The 16,916-nt window shown below is 39.0% G+C and overlaps 1 protein-coding gene across 2 annotated transcripts in view; it reads right to left on the bottom strand.

Annotated features, from left to right (window-relative positions):
• svild (supervillin d) overlaps positions 1-16,916 on the bottom strand; it is a 63,593-nt gene that overhangs the window by 11,901 nt on the left and 34,776 nt on the right. For both annotated transcript variants that reach the window (XM_065242622.1, XM_065242621.1), the window contains exons 7-13: positions 14,547-15,013; positions 13,965-14,100; positions 2,293-2,440; positions 2,036-2,119; positions 1,860-1,940; positions 1,467-1,650; positions 1,199-1,371 (exon numbers count right to left, since the gene is read on the bottom strand). In XM_065242622.1, coding sequence (XP_065098694.1) covers positions 1,199-1,371; positions 1,467-1,650; positions 1,860-1,940; positions 2,036-2,119; positions 2,293-2,440; positions 13,965-14,100; positions 14,547-15,013 — 1,273 coding nt within the window. The remainder of the gene's footprint in view (positions 1-1,198; positions 1,372-1,466; positions 1,651-1,859; positions 1,941-2,035; positions 2,120-2,292; positions 2,441-13,964; positions 14,101-14,546; positions 15,014-16,916) is intronic.

Below are 16,916 nucleotides of genomic sequence, written 5' to 3' on the forward strand. Positions count from 1 at the left end.
GAGGGGAAGACAGGAACGTGTACTGCATTAAGCTCCTACAGTAATTACTACACCACTTTCATATATTAAATAAGAACTAAGAGACAGAAAACCACACATCATTTTAAAAGCCAAGTTCTAGCAATGGCAGATTTTATGTTTTAAAGGGACACTTCACTTTTTTTTGAAATAGGCTCATTTTCCAGCTCCCCATTGGATTTTTACCATTTTGGAATCCATCTCCGGGTCTGTCGGGGCCAGTTTTACGGTGCATTCACACGGTCCGTCAGCGTTAACGCTTAACGGAAGGCTTGTCTGAAGCGTGGCCAACAGCCAATCACTGTGGCCGCAACACAAGCTCCTGTCTTCCATAAACGTAATTGGCTGGCTCTGCCTAGGTTATTTGCATAAGGCGATATGATTGGCTGACGCACGCGTTGCCGCTTGAAAAGTTGAGAAATGTTCACCTTCTGCCGCGAGCAACGGCACTGACGCGGCGCCGACGGATCCACAATTCAGTTCGACAACGCTTGACGTCACCCATTAAAAGTGAATGAGAAGCGTCAATGCTTACGCCCCGTGTGAATGCGGCGTTAGCATAGCTTAGCATTATCCATTGAATCTGATTAGACCATTAGCATTGCACTCAAAAATGGCTGCGGCAGTGATATTACGCAATGATAGTACGCAGTGCCCGAAAATAGTCCCCTGCTATTAAAGTTACCAAAGGGGACTATTTTCGGGCGCTGCGTAATATTATTGCGCCTACTGCAGCCATGGTACGGCAGCAAAGTCCTTGTTTATTACGCCGGAATAAGAGTACAGTTCTTAGCCATATTGGCCTAGAAAATCGCAACTTTTCATTTTCTGTCGGTCTTAGTACACAATGTAACTACAAAAGCTATGCTAAAAGTGGTACTGCCAGACCCGGAGATCAGCTGAATGGATTAAAAAACTGTAAAAGTCAAATGTTTAACTCTAGAGGAGATGGAAAATGAGCCTATTTTTTAAAAAAGTGGAGTGTCCCTTTAATGGAAAAGTGTGTAGAAGGTCCACAAAAAATCTAAACAATGGCAAAAAAAAATCTTTGTCCGAGCATCCCAACCAACTTGACACAAAAAGATTTTTACCAATCAGTGATGCAACTTCAGGACACGACTGGCAATCCATTTTAATTTTGCACACATCAGCTTTGAACCGAACACAAAAAATAACTTACTTCGCTCCATCTGTATCCTTTTGGTCTCCACCGATGCCACGTTGAGCCTCTGTTCTGTGTACGTCTGCCTGAGGTCATCTCGAGCTGCCAGGGTACGGAGAGGATTCCTCGAACTCTTGGTTCTTCTGCAGGGCCGCACTGCGCGCTTGTGTTCCTCACCAGCTGAAGTTAGTCTGAAAGTTAACCAAGAACATTTTTCAAACTGTGATACATGCAGACAAAATATGGACTGCAGTATCTTAACAGACATCTTTACACATCATCTCACTTTGGCGTGTCAGACTGGATGATGCTGAAGTCCTGTTCCTCATCTAGAATCAGAACAGAGCTCAGCGTGGTGGGTGATAATGAACTGTAGAAACGGCCAAACGTCTCATCGTCGTCCAGGGTCATCACCTCTTTCTCTTTTTCCTCCGTGACCTCAATAGTGGAGTTCTTAGTGCCTGGTATACCTTTTTGTGAAGAGAAACATAACAACTGGAGCTGTCAATCAGTGTTCATGTATTAACATCAATACATTTATTAAATTTGACTTATAACAGTTTCATTTAGCAAGAATTTTTAAGTTCACACCCTCTATCCAAAACCTCATCTCCTTTAAAGAAAAGTCAGCAAATCAAAATGACAGGCAGACTTATTTAATTTAAATCACATGAATAACCTTTATTGTGAAGTCTGTCCAAGAATGACTCCAGTTTGTCAAGTCTTTTATCTCCTTCAGCATCAGGACGGCTTGAGATTTCTGTCAGAGAGACATTTTCGTACATGAGTGCTTTAAATGTCATCTGTGAGACAACATTTCTGATACAACTGTACGTCAACGTCAAAAAACGATACCTTCTAATGGTTTGACTGGTGTGCTGTTGCTGGTCTTTTTGCTGAGGATGATGGGCAGATCCTCTCTGTTAGGTGACACCAAGCCTGATGGGAAACAGATGTAAAAACATTCCAGAAAGGCTTTCTTATCACTACCCTGAACAACAGGACAGACAATAAAACCTGAATTGCGTCTGTCTACCAGGATCAAGATATGCAAATCTTTTTGTTTGGTTTGCAAGAGCCGGTTTTGTTCGTTAAAAGACTTTTCCCCCTACCTCTCTTAGCCATTCGTCCGGCCACAGAAAACTGGGTGGAGTCATTTGAAGCTCCTTTGCCTTTGGTCTTCCACTGTTCCTCCTTCTCCTGCAAGATCTTCATCCGGTCCGCCAGCGACATCTTTGGTTCTACGTCTCCAGAAGACTTCTAAAGACAAGAGCGAGAAAAAAAACATGACTCTTTTTGCATGAAAGGGTCAGCTTATCAAAAAATTAAAAATGCCTTTTGAACTAGTGTTGAACTATTTTGAGATCGTCTTATCGTCAACCTGTGAGATCGCCGATACACAATAGTCGAGGCAGTAGTTTACTCGTTTATTTATTTATTTGTTTGTTCATTTTTTATTTATTCATGACAGGACAAAAAAGAAGCAAAGGCAACACTGTCATGACCGCAACCTTCTAAAAACTGATGCCATTAATCTATCCGCGTCATTAAGTCCAGGCACTATAAAAACCTCTCTAGTGCAAGGAAATGTCAGAGCCGCGTGTATTACAAGTTCAGGTGCTAGTAGGAGTTCATGCCGCGCGCATTCAGGTCCGAGCAAGAGTCCAAGAGGCGCGCATTGTCCATGTGCATGCAAGAGGGAATCCGCGTGCATTACAAACTCGCAAAAGTAAAGCCCACAAACCCTCTCATGCGAGGAAAAGCATGCAATACGCACGTTAATGTGAAACTATGATGATAATAACAATAATAACTATCATCATGAAAGCCCGTTATTAGCGATATGTCAGACGATCGTCGATACACAATACTATCGTCATAACCCTATTTTGAACAGTACTGAAGAAGATCTATTCTTGATGTTTTGATTATTTTATCCAAATTTTAAAAAAAAATTATAAAATTTTAGTCACCCTAAATTTTTGGTCACCATTCACATCCATTGCAATGAAAAGAACAGCTTGAACCATAAGCTATAAACAATTTCTTCCATATTGCATGGAAGATGTGATGAGTATATAGCATAAAAAACTCTTTCACAGCCATTGACGAGTTATTCTGTCAATTAAGAGAAAACACTCCCTGCTTTTTTATTTGAAAGCAGAGGGTCTATCCTTTCATTTGATATATTGTATGTAGGGAGGGGTTCTTGCAGACCAAATCACAGCACTTGCGGTACGCATATAATTGCGTTGCACTATACGTAGGCTACACTATACACTCGACGCATTAGTATAAATTGAGCTTTAGAAAAGCGAACCCTGGACATTACTAAACCAATTAAATTCAAATCACAATCCAACCTGCCTTCAAACCAGCTGCCCAATCTAACAAAGACGCAGACGCTACAAACTTCAGTTAACCTTCCAACCGTGAGAAATGCACATCAGACTCGCTTTTCAAAGTCAAACTCCAAGGAGCTCTGTGTGTCAACCGAGGATTTATGGAATTCATGCTTATGCAACTAAAGTCTGCCACTGTAATGAAATGGATTTACCATGGATGTACACTATAAAAATTTTTTGCAGTAACATGTTGCAGTAATAATTATTAATAACAATAATTTGTTTCAACTTTACTCCTTTGGCTAAAAGGACTGCGATCCACTTGGCAGCTGGAGAGACATTTATCATAGTCGTGCTTATGTGGACGCATTCGGTTCACTGTAAATTTCATAGTGTTGACACGCTTTAACAAATGTCTTTCCAAGGAATTCACGGGCCTAAACTGCTTGGATCTATTAAACAGAAAATCGGGCCAAATGGTTTATTCAATTTAGCTGACATGTTCTGGAGGGAATTTTAATTACAGGGACCAGAGACTGCATGTAGATAAATTACATCAAACTAGTGAAACTTTAAATGTGGGTTTGGATGCAGCTTGAGTTCAATACGAAACCGTTCATCAAACTCAAATATGCTTTTAAATGGTTTTATTCACCTGGCTCGCTTAAGGGAGGCAGGGTTTAGATTGGACCTGTAAACCTGTTTTCCACTAAGGAAAAGCAAGAACCCCACCAAATTTCAGATTACCTCAGATTTAACAGGCGGAGGAATATATTTACAAGGAAATGTGGGTTAAACTTAAAAAAAATTCAAGAAATGTTATTTTTATTAACTATGGTATTTTTGCCACAGTTATTAGTACCGTACTAAGAGAAAATGGTCAAATTAAATCTATAAATTTTGCGAGCCATACAAGCTGCTCAATGTGACGAAATGCAACAACCTCCAGCTGCATACACAAACAATTAACATTTAATTGAAATCAGATACTCCAGGGGAAAAGCAACACCACGAGTATCAGAATCAAAACACCCATCTGTCACCAGTTGTCACCCACTCTCACATTATGAAGCAGACACATCATAAATGAGCGCCATATGGAGTGTAATAACCACAGGTAATCTGTTATTGGGCCAGTCACTCGAACCGTTACTGTGAGAATAAACCCTTAGGACTAAGGAGGAAAAACTGAGTTACTAACTTAAAGGTTTAAGGGTCTCCACTGCACCACTACTTCACATCTGAAACATATGGGGTCCCTTCTATGCCCGAGCAGAAAAAAAGATCCTTTTAGCATTTAATGTTCGGAGCCATGTGGAGAAATAAATAAGTCCTGATGAGTTCCTCGTCCTTTTGAGGGGAAGTCAAACATGTATCTGTATGCAGTTTTGCATATAATAATGTGCTAAAATCTTAAATGCTCAATAAAAGGATTACAGGGAAACTGCTAGTGCTGTGTGTCTTGCCCTATAAGCCTCACCGGAAGGCATTTTCATTATTAGGAACTCAGTGTATGACAAAGCAACAAAACAATATCTTATTCACGAGCCTGAGTTTTAGTTATATCTAAGGAAAGATACTGACAGCCTTGGAGAGCTGCCAATTTACCTTGGAGCATAGTTTACTTAACAAGCATGAATTATTCAGATGCAAACATCCAACTGAAGGCCGTTCTCATGGGATATGCAAAAAAAATCACTAACAGATGCGTTTAGAGTGCTTAGAGACATGGAGACACACAATCAGATCATATACGGTACAATAAAATAAATAATAAAAACCACAGAAAACACTGCACAGTGTTACTCACCTGGAAGTATGGGACTATATGCTATGGTGAGGAAAGCAGAGAAGACATGGCAGGTGCCTGAAGTAAAGAAGGAAGGACAAAGAGGGTAAAAGACAGAGGTCAAAAGGTCACTTTTAATAAGGTTGGGCGAATCTCATGAAGAAATGCTCGGGTCATATTTCAACCCAAAATCACAAGGAAAAGAAATGACATTTTGCTTGAAAAATAATGAAGCCTATTCTGACTATTCAGACTTGTTAAATTGTTTTTGCATTTCATTTGCATTTTTCCACAGCGCTGTTCCAGCCATTATTAAATCTCCCGGGTCCAAAGTTCCTCTTCTCAGTACTAAAGATAATTCATGCACAGATATTATTTCACTAATAAATCGGCATGAACTATTTTACTAGCATAAAGAAGATACATTAACATGATCAGCTTCACAAATACAACCATGATGAATAATCACAATGGCACTTTACAAATTGAAATAATGTTTCATTTTGTTTCACTTTTAAGAGAAAGTGATTTTTATTCATTCAAGGGGTTGTCATTCACAAGAAATTTGTATAAATAAAAAGGTTTAGTGCAGTTTATCTATTTACTAAAGACGGTTTAATCGGTTACGTGCATGTTTTTTTTTTCTTGTCTGTACATTTGTAAAAATTGTTGTTGTTTTGTTTGAATTTGTTTAACTAAAGTTACTGCCGGCTGTGGATCTAAAACCACATCCGATTGTCAAATAGTGGTAAAAAAAAAATCCATCAACAACATGATCTCATGGAATGTCGTGTTATAGTCATCGAAAATTTGATCAATTTATTTGTGTGCAAAGCACGAAATTCAGCTTTTTTCGTGCCTTGAGCACGAATGTTTTTGTCTTGAATGTCGTTTTTCATGTCCGTTGCACAACTTTTCTTTTTTGTTACATTTTATATATTCATTATATATATTAAATAATCATTGTCGCTTGGGGTTAGATTTGGGGTTTGGGTTAGGATGTACTTTTATGTATTGGTTTCTACATGTTTTTCTTTTGCTTTTAAAACTATTCTCACCTGGAGTTGGGGAAGCAATTTTAGAGTTCAACGATTTGCGCGAGTAGATTACATACAAAGTCAATGCAAAGACGGGATCAGACGCGTCCTTGCGCGGGGCATTGCGAATGACGCGATATGGGCGCCGCGATTTTCCGCGAAAACACATCTTCGTCCAAGTTGAAAATATTCAATATTCAAAATATTCGAGCGAAAAATTTGCATGACACGAAGTTAAATCTCGCGAGTAATCTATAGTGAGTAAAGTGATGCTCCACATTTGGTGTGTACGTAGTAGGCATGGGCCGGATACCGGTTTCAAGGTATACCAAGGTTTTAAAAAGTCAAGGTTTCAAACCACTAAGCTATGTGATACCGTTTTCAAGGTTCGAGCTGTGTTTCCACAACATAAGTTAAAATAATAAAGTCATAACATAAAATAATATGTTATTGATTTCATGTTTACGTTAAATATTATATATTATAATATAATATAAATTAGGGGTGTGACGAGATCTCGTGCGACAAGATCATCGCGAGATTAAATATGTCTCGCGAGATTTCTTGTGGAGGTGAAATGCTGGCCGTTTCTCAAATAAAAGACTGCATCCTTCGGAGGTCGCATTTTTAAACTGCATTTACTTCATAAAGACTGTCTTATTAGAGAATATTTACAATTATAAAGTTTACTACTTATTTAGTTAATCACAACTTGTTGTAATATGCTAATGACTTGAATGTAATGCTCAGATAATTAACTGAAATAAAACTTGATGACGTACTGTACAGCCTGTATATGCGACCTCCGGAGGATGCAGCTTTCTGTTTTCCAATATTGTTCATTTGAGAACTCGTGCAAAGTCTGAGACGCGTTGTGTTTGTCTGTTGATCAGTGTCAGAAGTCTAAAGTGAAAGTGAAAGTGAAGATAGCGTCCACGAGACGAGTCCACTATCGCCCCCTGCAGGCATTTGTTATAATACATACATAATGCTTTTTATTTATAGGAAACAAATGTAATGTGTTTGTTAATGTAATGTTGTTTAATGTAACTTGGTTTTAATTCTTTATTTGAACCAATTATTATTGTATCTTCGTTATTATGTAATTTTAAAAACTACTGCTCACTTGGGTCTATTTTTATTACCCAAAAATAACAAATTACTTCATTATCAGTTAGCAAAATAATTGTTAGGGACAGTCCTTGATTAGTTAAAACTTAAAAATGACGTGATTTCAGTTTCTTATTCATTTATTTTATCATTGAGGTTTTCTTAGAAAGTGTAAAAATATCGTCTTGTCTCGTTCTCGTGAACCATATCTCGCGTCTCGTCTCGTGGATTAAGTGTCTCATCACACCCCTAATATAAATACATTTTAATTTTGTAATTTTTATAATTTTTTGAAAGAATATTATAATTTAAGGCCTAATTTTTGCCTGGCATACATGTTGTATGTTGCTTAAAAATAAAATGTATTGGGTCCAGTTGAAAAGTTGTTGTTTGTATATGCAGACATTTGAAACTAACACATTTTAGTGTTGCAATCGCAATGCCGCAACACTGTGAAACTGTGGTATTTTTGCTTAAGGTTATCATACCGCCAAAATCTCATACCGGTCCCATGCCTAGTACATAGCATTAAAGTTGGGTTAGGATGTCTAAAAATGTGATTCTAACCCCAAGCGACAATGGTAAGAAAATATGAAAAAACTATGAGAAAACAAAACATAAAATGACATGAAAAAGAAAGTCGTGCAATATACACAAACTATTTATAAAAATTAGTGCGAGTGGAACTAAAAAGATATTCATGCTCAAGGCACAAAAAAGCTGAATTTCGTGCCATGGACATGGATAAATAATCACATTTTTGGTGACTATAACACGACTTTCCATGAGATCAGTCTGTCTATAACTAGTTATATTGTTTCACTTTACAGGCTTTAGTCATTTTCTTGACAGTTTTCATGAGATTCACCAGTTAGGGAACTAAGATCAGGGCAGAGGAAAAGGATTCAGCAAAGACTACAAGCTGCTGTGTCTCATGGCCAATCAGGACTCAAGCAATTCATCATTCAAATAAAAATCAGCTGACGTTCCCAGAGCAAGCTGTTCATCATCAGTCAATGACTGCCAGCAGTTAGAGATCCAGAGGGGCGACTAAATACGGTGAGTGAACGACTGAGAAGGTGCAATGCCAGGAGCGCTTCCAGGGGAAGAGAGGAAGAGAGAGAGAGATTGGGCTGAGGTCATTGTTACGGTTCCTAAGCAGATTTCCCATGAAATAAAATTACCACTGTGTATTTAGTCAGCTCAGTTTCAGCCTAGCTGACACTTGTCAAACGGCCCTCCAGTGAGCTCTTAACAAAGTGTAAGATGGAGCAAACATAGGAAAGATCAAAGAAAAAAGAGAATGAAGGATAGAGAGAAACAAAAAGGACAGATTCATCGTGTCTGAGATGATGTGGAAATGCATCTTGGATCTCCTGGGCTCAGGATGATTTTCTCTGCTACTTGATTTATTTGAAAAGGAGCAGCTGGATAATCCTTAGGAGACTCTGCTCCACAACAGCGATGCATCATTTGGCTGAATCATCTGACAACCCGAGTGAATAATGTAGTCTTATTGACTGTGTAAAACATTGCTCAGTTGAAGGATCCAGCAGACTACATCTTTTGACCCTGAGCATTTTGTGTTAGAGAAATCATCGCCAAAATCCGCAAAGGGCCGCAATGACTGATGCTAAAAGAGATGAGGACTATTTGGTTGGTGCATGGGTGTCATATTCATGTCACAGGAAAAGTCTTATGATCTGCACAAATCAAGTAAATGACATTTGGATTCAAAATGCAGAATCTGGCTAAAACTCAACGAGTTATCAGCAGTGCAGAATTGCATCCTTTCTAGGCCCAATAGACTGACAACATCTGTGCTGGCTTACATTGCATAGAGTTTCAAATTTTCTTTTACACAAATGTACAGCAGACCTCATTATCCATCCTTCATGAAACATACAGATGTTTCTTCTTTATTCAGCCCTGTTTCTGGTCACAAACATGATTCAGAGTCCATTTCAAAACTGTGTGTCTCACAGTGACTTTTTCATCTGATTGTTATTGCATCTTTAATTCTCAAATGTAAATTCTTTACTCAAACCACACGAGAAGAGAGCATTTTATAACCTTTTCATTTAGATTGGACCATAATGGCCACAACAAAGGTTAGAGACACATTTGACTTAGACTGTGTCCTAACCAGACGCGATGCAACAGTGTGAATTGAAACATGAAAAAAGGTATCTTAAGTTTTTGTCTTAACTGACAGCTCCGCCTACACAGAGATGCGTCACATCGATGTCCACTTACACATGCAGACCGCTAGTAGGCAGCATCCATGCGTGAAACCCGCAGTAGCAGTGTAACAGCCAAAGAAGCCGCCGCTTGACCAGTAAACCCACAAAAGAAGAAGCAGCCGCTTGTATGATCTGAGAAGATTAGCTATGATGAAAGTAAACAGACTATTGTTGCAGCTTGAGTTTATCACTCCTCAACTTGACCCATCTTTGTTTTTATCATCTTCGTTTTAAGCAGAAATCCATATGAGCAAAGGCGACCCAGATTTTTTTTCTGATGGGAGGGGTTCAAGTGGACCAATCACAGCGCTTCCGGTCTGCATAGAATAGATGCGCTATCACATTTTTGCAGAGGTGCACGTCAGGCTATGCAGTGTTACCGTGGGTTCACACCAGCCGCATCTGAGGCGTCAAATTCGCGTCTACTGCGTCAAATTTTCCGCTTGAATATTTTGAGTTTACTCACTTTATTCATGCGTGAAAGCCGCATGTGAAATTCTAGTCATCGAGTCATTCACAGGGAAATTCGCGGCATGGGAGGGGCTTCTGCGACTCAGCTCGCTTCCTGTAATCACGTCACTACTACAGCATGCTTTTGATTGGTTAACGCGGAGTCCCCGCGACAGCACTTAATTCGAGGCTACCACGCCTCGCTAAATGCCTCATTCGCATCGCGAGACCTCCAGATGCGCGTCAATGCATCTTTACATTGACTCAACATTGAAATCACTCGCGCTTGACGCCTCTACTGCGGCTGGTCTGAACGTAGCATTACGCACAGCCTATGGTCCCACGTAGGATCTATGATATAGATCCTATGTGGGACCATAAATTAGACAATTTAAAATCGGTAAAATACAACAAATCTCTCAGATTGCACAAGAAAATCCATAAAAACCAGAGGAATGTGACTTTTCTGTATGTGTGTGCTCTCTTCAGCTGGAGAGCAACAGGGTTCACAAACAGAGAAGGACTGTTTTGGCTGTTTTTTGTGATTTATTGTGTTGTGGCACGCCCCCTTTTTACGTACAGTATGGACAGACAATTTGCCTGTCGCTGGAATCATATCGAATTGCGTCTGGTTAGGACACTGTGTTATGTGTGCATCATCACTGTAACTTTTTTTAACAGTTGAGGAACAGGGAATGAATTAGATCAGTTGTAACCTTGTCTTGTTTCTCAGTTCTTGATTTTTAGCCAGACAGACAGCATGAGGCCCTAAGATTATCTACTGAAATTTGGGACCAACTGTGTGTTTATGCAGAAATGATTAATCCTTGCTGTGCTTCCCAAGATGGGACGAGATTTGGACTTCTAATCCAGGACACATTAAGTCTGATTTATTTTCAGCCCTTACGCAGATTGAAGCATAATAACATGTTAAGTGTGTTAAGTTGATTTAATGAAATGGTATTTAAAGGAGCGGACACCCAACATAAAAATTGTTCTTGTGGATTTTATTATTTACATAGAAAAAAAAATATTTTTTTTAAATTGGTTGATGAATCTTTACCCTGCTCTTTTCATACAATGACACAAAATGATCTATGCAATGCAATACAATATCAGTAAGCTACAGCAGGTAAAATAAGTGTTAAACACGTCACCATTTTTAAAGTACCAGTAAATATATTTCTAAAGGCGCAATTGACATGACATATTCACCAGATGTTGGTAACAACCGAGGCAATGCACACATGCAAAGAAATCAAACCATGTGTAATCATGTAAAATGACACAGGCAAAAGTATAAGACTCCTGATGCAAAATGTGCAAAAATGCATGGAAAGCCAAGACAGTGAGTAATAAAAAAGTAATCCTGCCCTTTTTCTGTGCTAATTTAGCAGCTGGTACGTTCCCAAGCAATGGCCTATAAAATACTGTTTCATGCAAAAAAACATCTCATGATGGTGAACCCTAACCCAAACACACAGCCAGGGAAACTCTCAATTGGTTTCAGAGAAAGAAAATAAAGCTGCTAGAATGGCCCAGCCAATCACCTGACTTAAATCCAATTGCAAATTTTTGTGAAGAACTAAAGATCAGAGTTCATAAAAGAGGCCCACAGAACCTTTAAGATCTAAAGACTGTTCGTGTGGAAAAATGAAAGGGTTAAAATCACACCTGAGCAATGCATGCAATTAGTTTCTCTATACAGGAGGCGCTTGAAGCTTTCAACACCAACAAAGGCTTCTTTATTAAATACATTTTAGTTAGCATGCTAATACTTTTTCCCTGTGTTGTATTACATGATTAAATTGATTTCTTTACATGTGTGGTTTTCATGGGTTGTTACCAACATCTGGTGGAAATGTCATGTCAATACTGTAGCACCTTTAAAAATATGGTAACTGAAAAAATGGTGTCGTGTTCAATACTTATTTTACCTGCTCTATGTGACAGCCCTGTGAGAGTAACATATCAATATATGCTAAGGTCATGACATACAAAGCATTAAGATGTATCATATGCATAAAGCTTTCATGGTATTTGGCTGTACTGTAGTCTTTGCGGCCTGTTCAAGAGCAACTTTCTGGATGACCTTAGGTGACACAGACAGCTTCGTCGTCGCTGGTCTCTGAATATAGTCCATGTACTTTTATGGTGTTGTTTTGTTGCTTATAGAGTTGTACAGACATGAATAATCGTTGTATGGAAAGTAGGGGTGTGATGAGATCTCGTGCGATGAGATCTCGCGAGATTAAATGCTTTTTTGTTTGGGTTTCTAATAATGTTCGTTTGGGAGCTCGTGTGAAGTCTGAGACGCGTTGTCTTTGTCTGTTGATCAGTGTCAGATGTGAAGTCTCAGCAGATTAAACCCTCACACAGAGTTTACATGATTTAATGTCTGCATGTTCTTGCTCAAAAAATATGTCTGTATCATTTCTAGTGTAAAGAAATGGACATATTTTAAATATTAATATAGATTTAACCATTGTTTGTCTAAAAATAAGCGTTTCTCTCCATCGAAAGTGAAAGTGAAGACAGCGTCCGCGAGATGAGTCCACTATCGCCCCCTGCAGGCATTTGTTATAATACATACATAATGCTTTTTATGCCACAAATGTAATGTGCTTGTTAATGTTGTTTAATGTAACTTGGTTTTTATACTTTATTTGAACCTATTATTATTGCATCTTCGTTATTATGTAATTTTAAATGCTACTGCTCACTTGGGTCTATTTTTATTACCCCAAAATAACAAATTACTTCATTATCAGTTAGCAAAATAATTGTTAGGGCCAGTCCTTGATTAGTTAAAACATTAAAAAAATAATGTGATTTCAGTTTATTATTTATTTATTTTATCATTGAGGGTTTCTTAAAAAGTGTAAAAATATTGTCTCGTTCTCGTGAACCCAATCTCGTGTTTCGTTTCGTCTCGTCTCGTGGATTAAGTGTCTCGTCACACCCCTAATGGAAAGAGCTAAGCAAAGACGCTTCCACTTTTGTGTGGCACATTTAAAAAAATCATAGCATACAGTGTTTGGCACAACGCAAGAGTAAATCATGACTCCTTTATTTATGAAGATTTGCATTAAAGCATTTTTATAAAAAGCACACAGTGGCAGTGTTCTCAAACTGGGGGTCCGTGCCCACCCTGAGGGACGCAAGATGGTGCCGGGGGCCCAAGTTCTATGACATTACATAAAATACATTAATTTATCATAAATTTTGTGTGATCAAACCTCAGAAAAATATAACTACTAACCGAACAGCACTACACTGTATAATTAAATACAAATTCTAAGTATGAGATCGTTTTGTGTCATGAAATTGCTTTGGGGTGGCCAATCAGATGAATTCTACACAAGGGGGGCACATGCCGAAACGTTTGAGAACTACTGACTTAAAGCCAACAGAGAAACACAGGTGCTAAGGACACATGTAGCTGGATGCACCAACTGTGTTTTCGGAACCAGAATGTAAATCCTGTCGACCACAAACCCCTTTCCAGCGGGACAGCCCACTAGAGGAACTCACTAATTCAAGTGCTGAAAACAAACTTTTCCTGCCCCACCCCGGCCTGTGGAATCCCTGTCTCACAAATGTCTTGCCTCAGGAGAAACCTTAAACACAGACCATTGTTTTTCTCCATCCACCCTACAGACAATGACACTGATTTAATCCCTGACCAATTCGGTTTTACACTCACAAAACAAAAGCGCTGTGTAGCACAAAAACAAATCCAAATTGTCATTATAGCTCAACTGAACGTCAATCCCATCTGTTTAACAGGGTGTGTTTGTATGCGTGTACCTTCTTTTTCCAAGACTTCTCACTTTCCTGCAGCTGTGAGCAGCGGTCAGCCAGGGACATCTGGACCACATTGATGGGTTTATTCTTCTTGAGCTTGCTCCGCCTGTCACCTTCACTGCTCTTCATCTCTGCCAGGCTGCCAAACCAAGAGGAAAAGTACCATTGAGAGACACAGCAGACAGTGAACTTGACACTTGGTGGTTTCTGCTTTTAGACTGTGTCAGCGGTTTTACAGAGATTCGCCTAATGATCTTCTGTGGCTTCATTTATAGTTGGGTAATGCAGAGGATGACAGTTTTAAGCGGTGCCAGAGCTGTGGAATAGCACTTAGGACAAGTACTTCTGTCAGTTAAGTCTTGGTGTTAATGTTTGAATGCCATGGCAGCAGTTTAAGTTCAGAATCAAAATCGGGTGTTAGTCAAAGAACAATGTGGCATTGTAAGCTTCGTTTTAATAAGAATGAAACATTTTTATACATTTTCATAATGCTGATTTTATGCCTATAGTCAAATTCAGTGATTGCATAAAAATTTTGTTTACCGCAACCATCAACGTTTCAAAAAACACCATCTCCCATCATACCTGTCTCTGAAAGAGGGGCTCATGCTCCCATCCTGGCTGCTCTCAAACTCATCTCCCTCTTCAGATAGGGAAACGGAGGGCGTTCTGCTCAAAGACTCTGGGGAAGAAGTGCGAGGCGTCTCACTGGAGCTGCTTTCCTCTCTCTGCAACATTCTCCCCTTTTTATATTCCTCCTCCTCATCTTCATCCTCATCCTCTTTCTTTCCATCAATAACAGTTAGCTCCTTATCAGTTTTGGTGACAGGAGCCACACTGCGCTCTGGCTCCGCAGGTTCCGTGTCTAGGCCCGTAGAGCGAGTCTTCTTCAGGATGCCCTTGATGCTGCGCTGACTTGAGTCCTGTCTCTGTAGGCCCGGTGTGGGGGCTTTTGGCCCTTCATCCACCTTCAGAGCTCCAGAGAGAACGTTGGGCTCCTCTGTACCCACAGAACGCTGACACTCTGATGGTTTCTGTTCAATCTTTATATCCTAATAAAGAAATTTGCACAAATTAAAGGTTAAACTCCAGATGTAGTTCTCACACCCAACTGCCATTAAAATCCCTTTAAGGCTCTCTCGCAAATTTTGTTTTGCATTTGTTCTGTCTCTTTTTGTCTCGTTGCACTCAGAATAGGGCTTGCCGATACATGGACTGAGTTTTATGAAAGTTGCTGGCAGATTTTCAAGCATTGTGTCAGCATCCTTTTTTGGCCTTTAACCCTATTCGCTTGTTACGTCTGACATCACAGGAAACCTCTAGGGCTGGGTCTATTTTTAGGCTTCCCTCTAAATAACCCATGCTGGGTAAATACTGGACAGAATACAATGCTGGGTTAAAATTAACCCAATGCTAGGATGTCTTAACCCAACTTGGTTGCATAACAGCAACCCAACATTGGGTAAGTTTAAACCCACCATGTGTTCTGTTCAATATTTACAGAATTCCAAATATCCTGAAAGTAATAACTCTTTTATTAATTGTTTAATTGCTTCAATCGTTAAATATTGATGTTGAGGATGTTGTGAGCCAGCCTGGAGAATGTAGTGTACATCGTGAGCTCATAAAAGCTTAGCTAAATGTGTGAAATGAATAAAACGATGCTCATAAACGCCTCTTGAGACTGTAATATGAAACAAGTTTAGGATCAAAATGCAACACATCTACTGGGCTACATTCTCCTGTATGCACATGTGCAACCTACGCGTACAATGTACTTAGGATTTCAACATTTGTTCGGTGTGCATACAGTACGAACACACTTTTCTGATGACAAAATTGCATCACGTGCACTTTTATGCGGACCTTCGCGTACGCATAAAAATGAACCAAACTTCAGCCTTAAGATACTCCTGAACATTGACTAATGTTAAAAGATTAGCTTTCAACAGATACACATTTCTGCAAAATGACAAATAATTATTGATGACTCATTTTTTGCACAACTCATTTTTTATCTACTCAAATGCTTCCTACAGTAAATGATGATGACCTTACAAATAAAAAAAAATTAAAACCCATTTATTCCAACTGCAGTTGTTATTGAAATATTAAGAAATACAGTGAAGATTAAAAGTCTGAAAGCATTATAAAAAAGCTTATCTTTTGCATTCCATGTTAGATTAGCATGGCAAATGAAAACACATTTGGTTATATTTGACTGATGACATAAAACAGTTCAGAATATTTCTTCTTGACCATTTATTTATTAACTTTTTAAATCCTTAAAACCTCGTTTCACATTGAAATAATAATATTTCATACTGCAGATGTCTCAGACCTTTAGACCCCACTGTATCTTGAATATAGAATAAAGGCTGAGAAATAATGAGACATAATTGTATTTACTTCACTCAGCCCTAAAGCTGGCCTGTTGGAAATGCATCACTGCAAAAAGGTTATTCTCAGAAAATAAATGAATGAAAAGTGAAACTCAGAACACTCTACATGGTTCGCCTTTCAGGGTAAAAGAACATGCAAACGGTCACATACGCTGACCCCACAAACCCTTCATTTCCTATTCATTACAAACTCTCATTCTCCCAGAAAGAAAAGGACAGGAAGAGTGAGAGTGAATGAGTGAAAGCACGGCTGGTGGTCTGTTCAACAACAGCACAAGCACACACAAACCCTCAGGGTACAGAGGACTACAGATTCAGAAACCCAAAGAGTAAGAGAGAAGGGTTCAGCTGACAGAAACCACTGTTGACCAGGGCTGTGTATTGGCAAGAATCTGGCGGTATTATACGTATCACTATACATGTCTTGCGTTACAATGTCATGCGGTACTGTGCACAAGGCGGTATATTGGGATATTTCTTATTTTTGGAATAGAATAGGATAGAATTTTAGGGAAGCTGTCATCAAGAACACACCACAATATGCAAGTCCTGT

The sequence above is a fragment of the Paramisgurnus dabryanus genome, chromosome 1 (genome assembly GCF_030506205.2).
Source record: "Paramisgurnus dabryanus chromosome 1, PD_genome_1.1, whole genome shotgun sequence".
NCBI lineage: Eukaryota > Metazoa > Chordata > Actinopteri > Cypriniformes > Cobitidae > Paramisgurnus > Paramisgurnus dabryanus.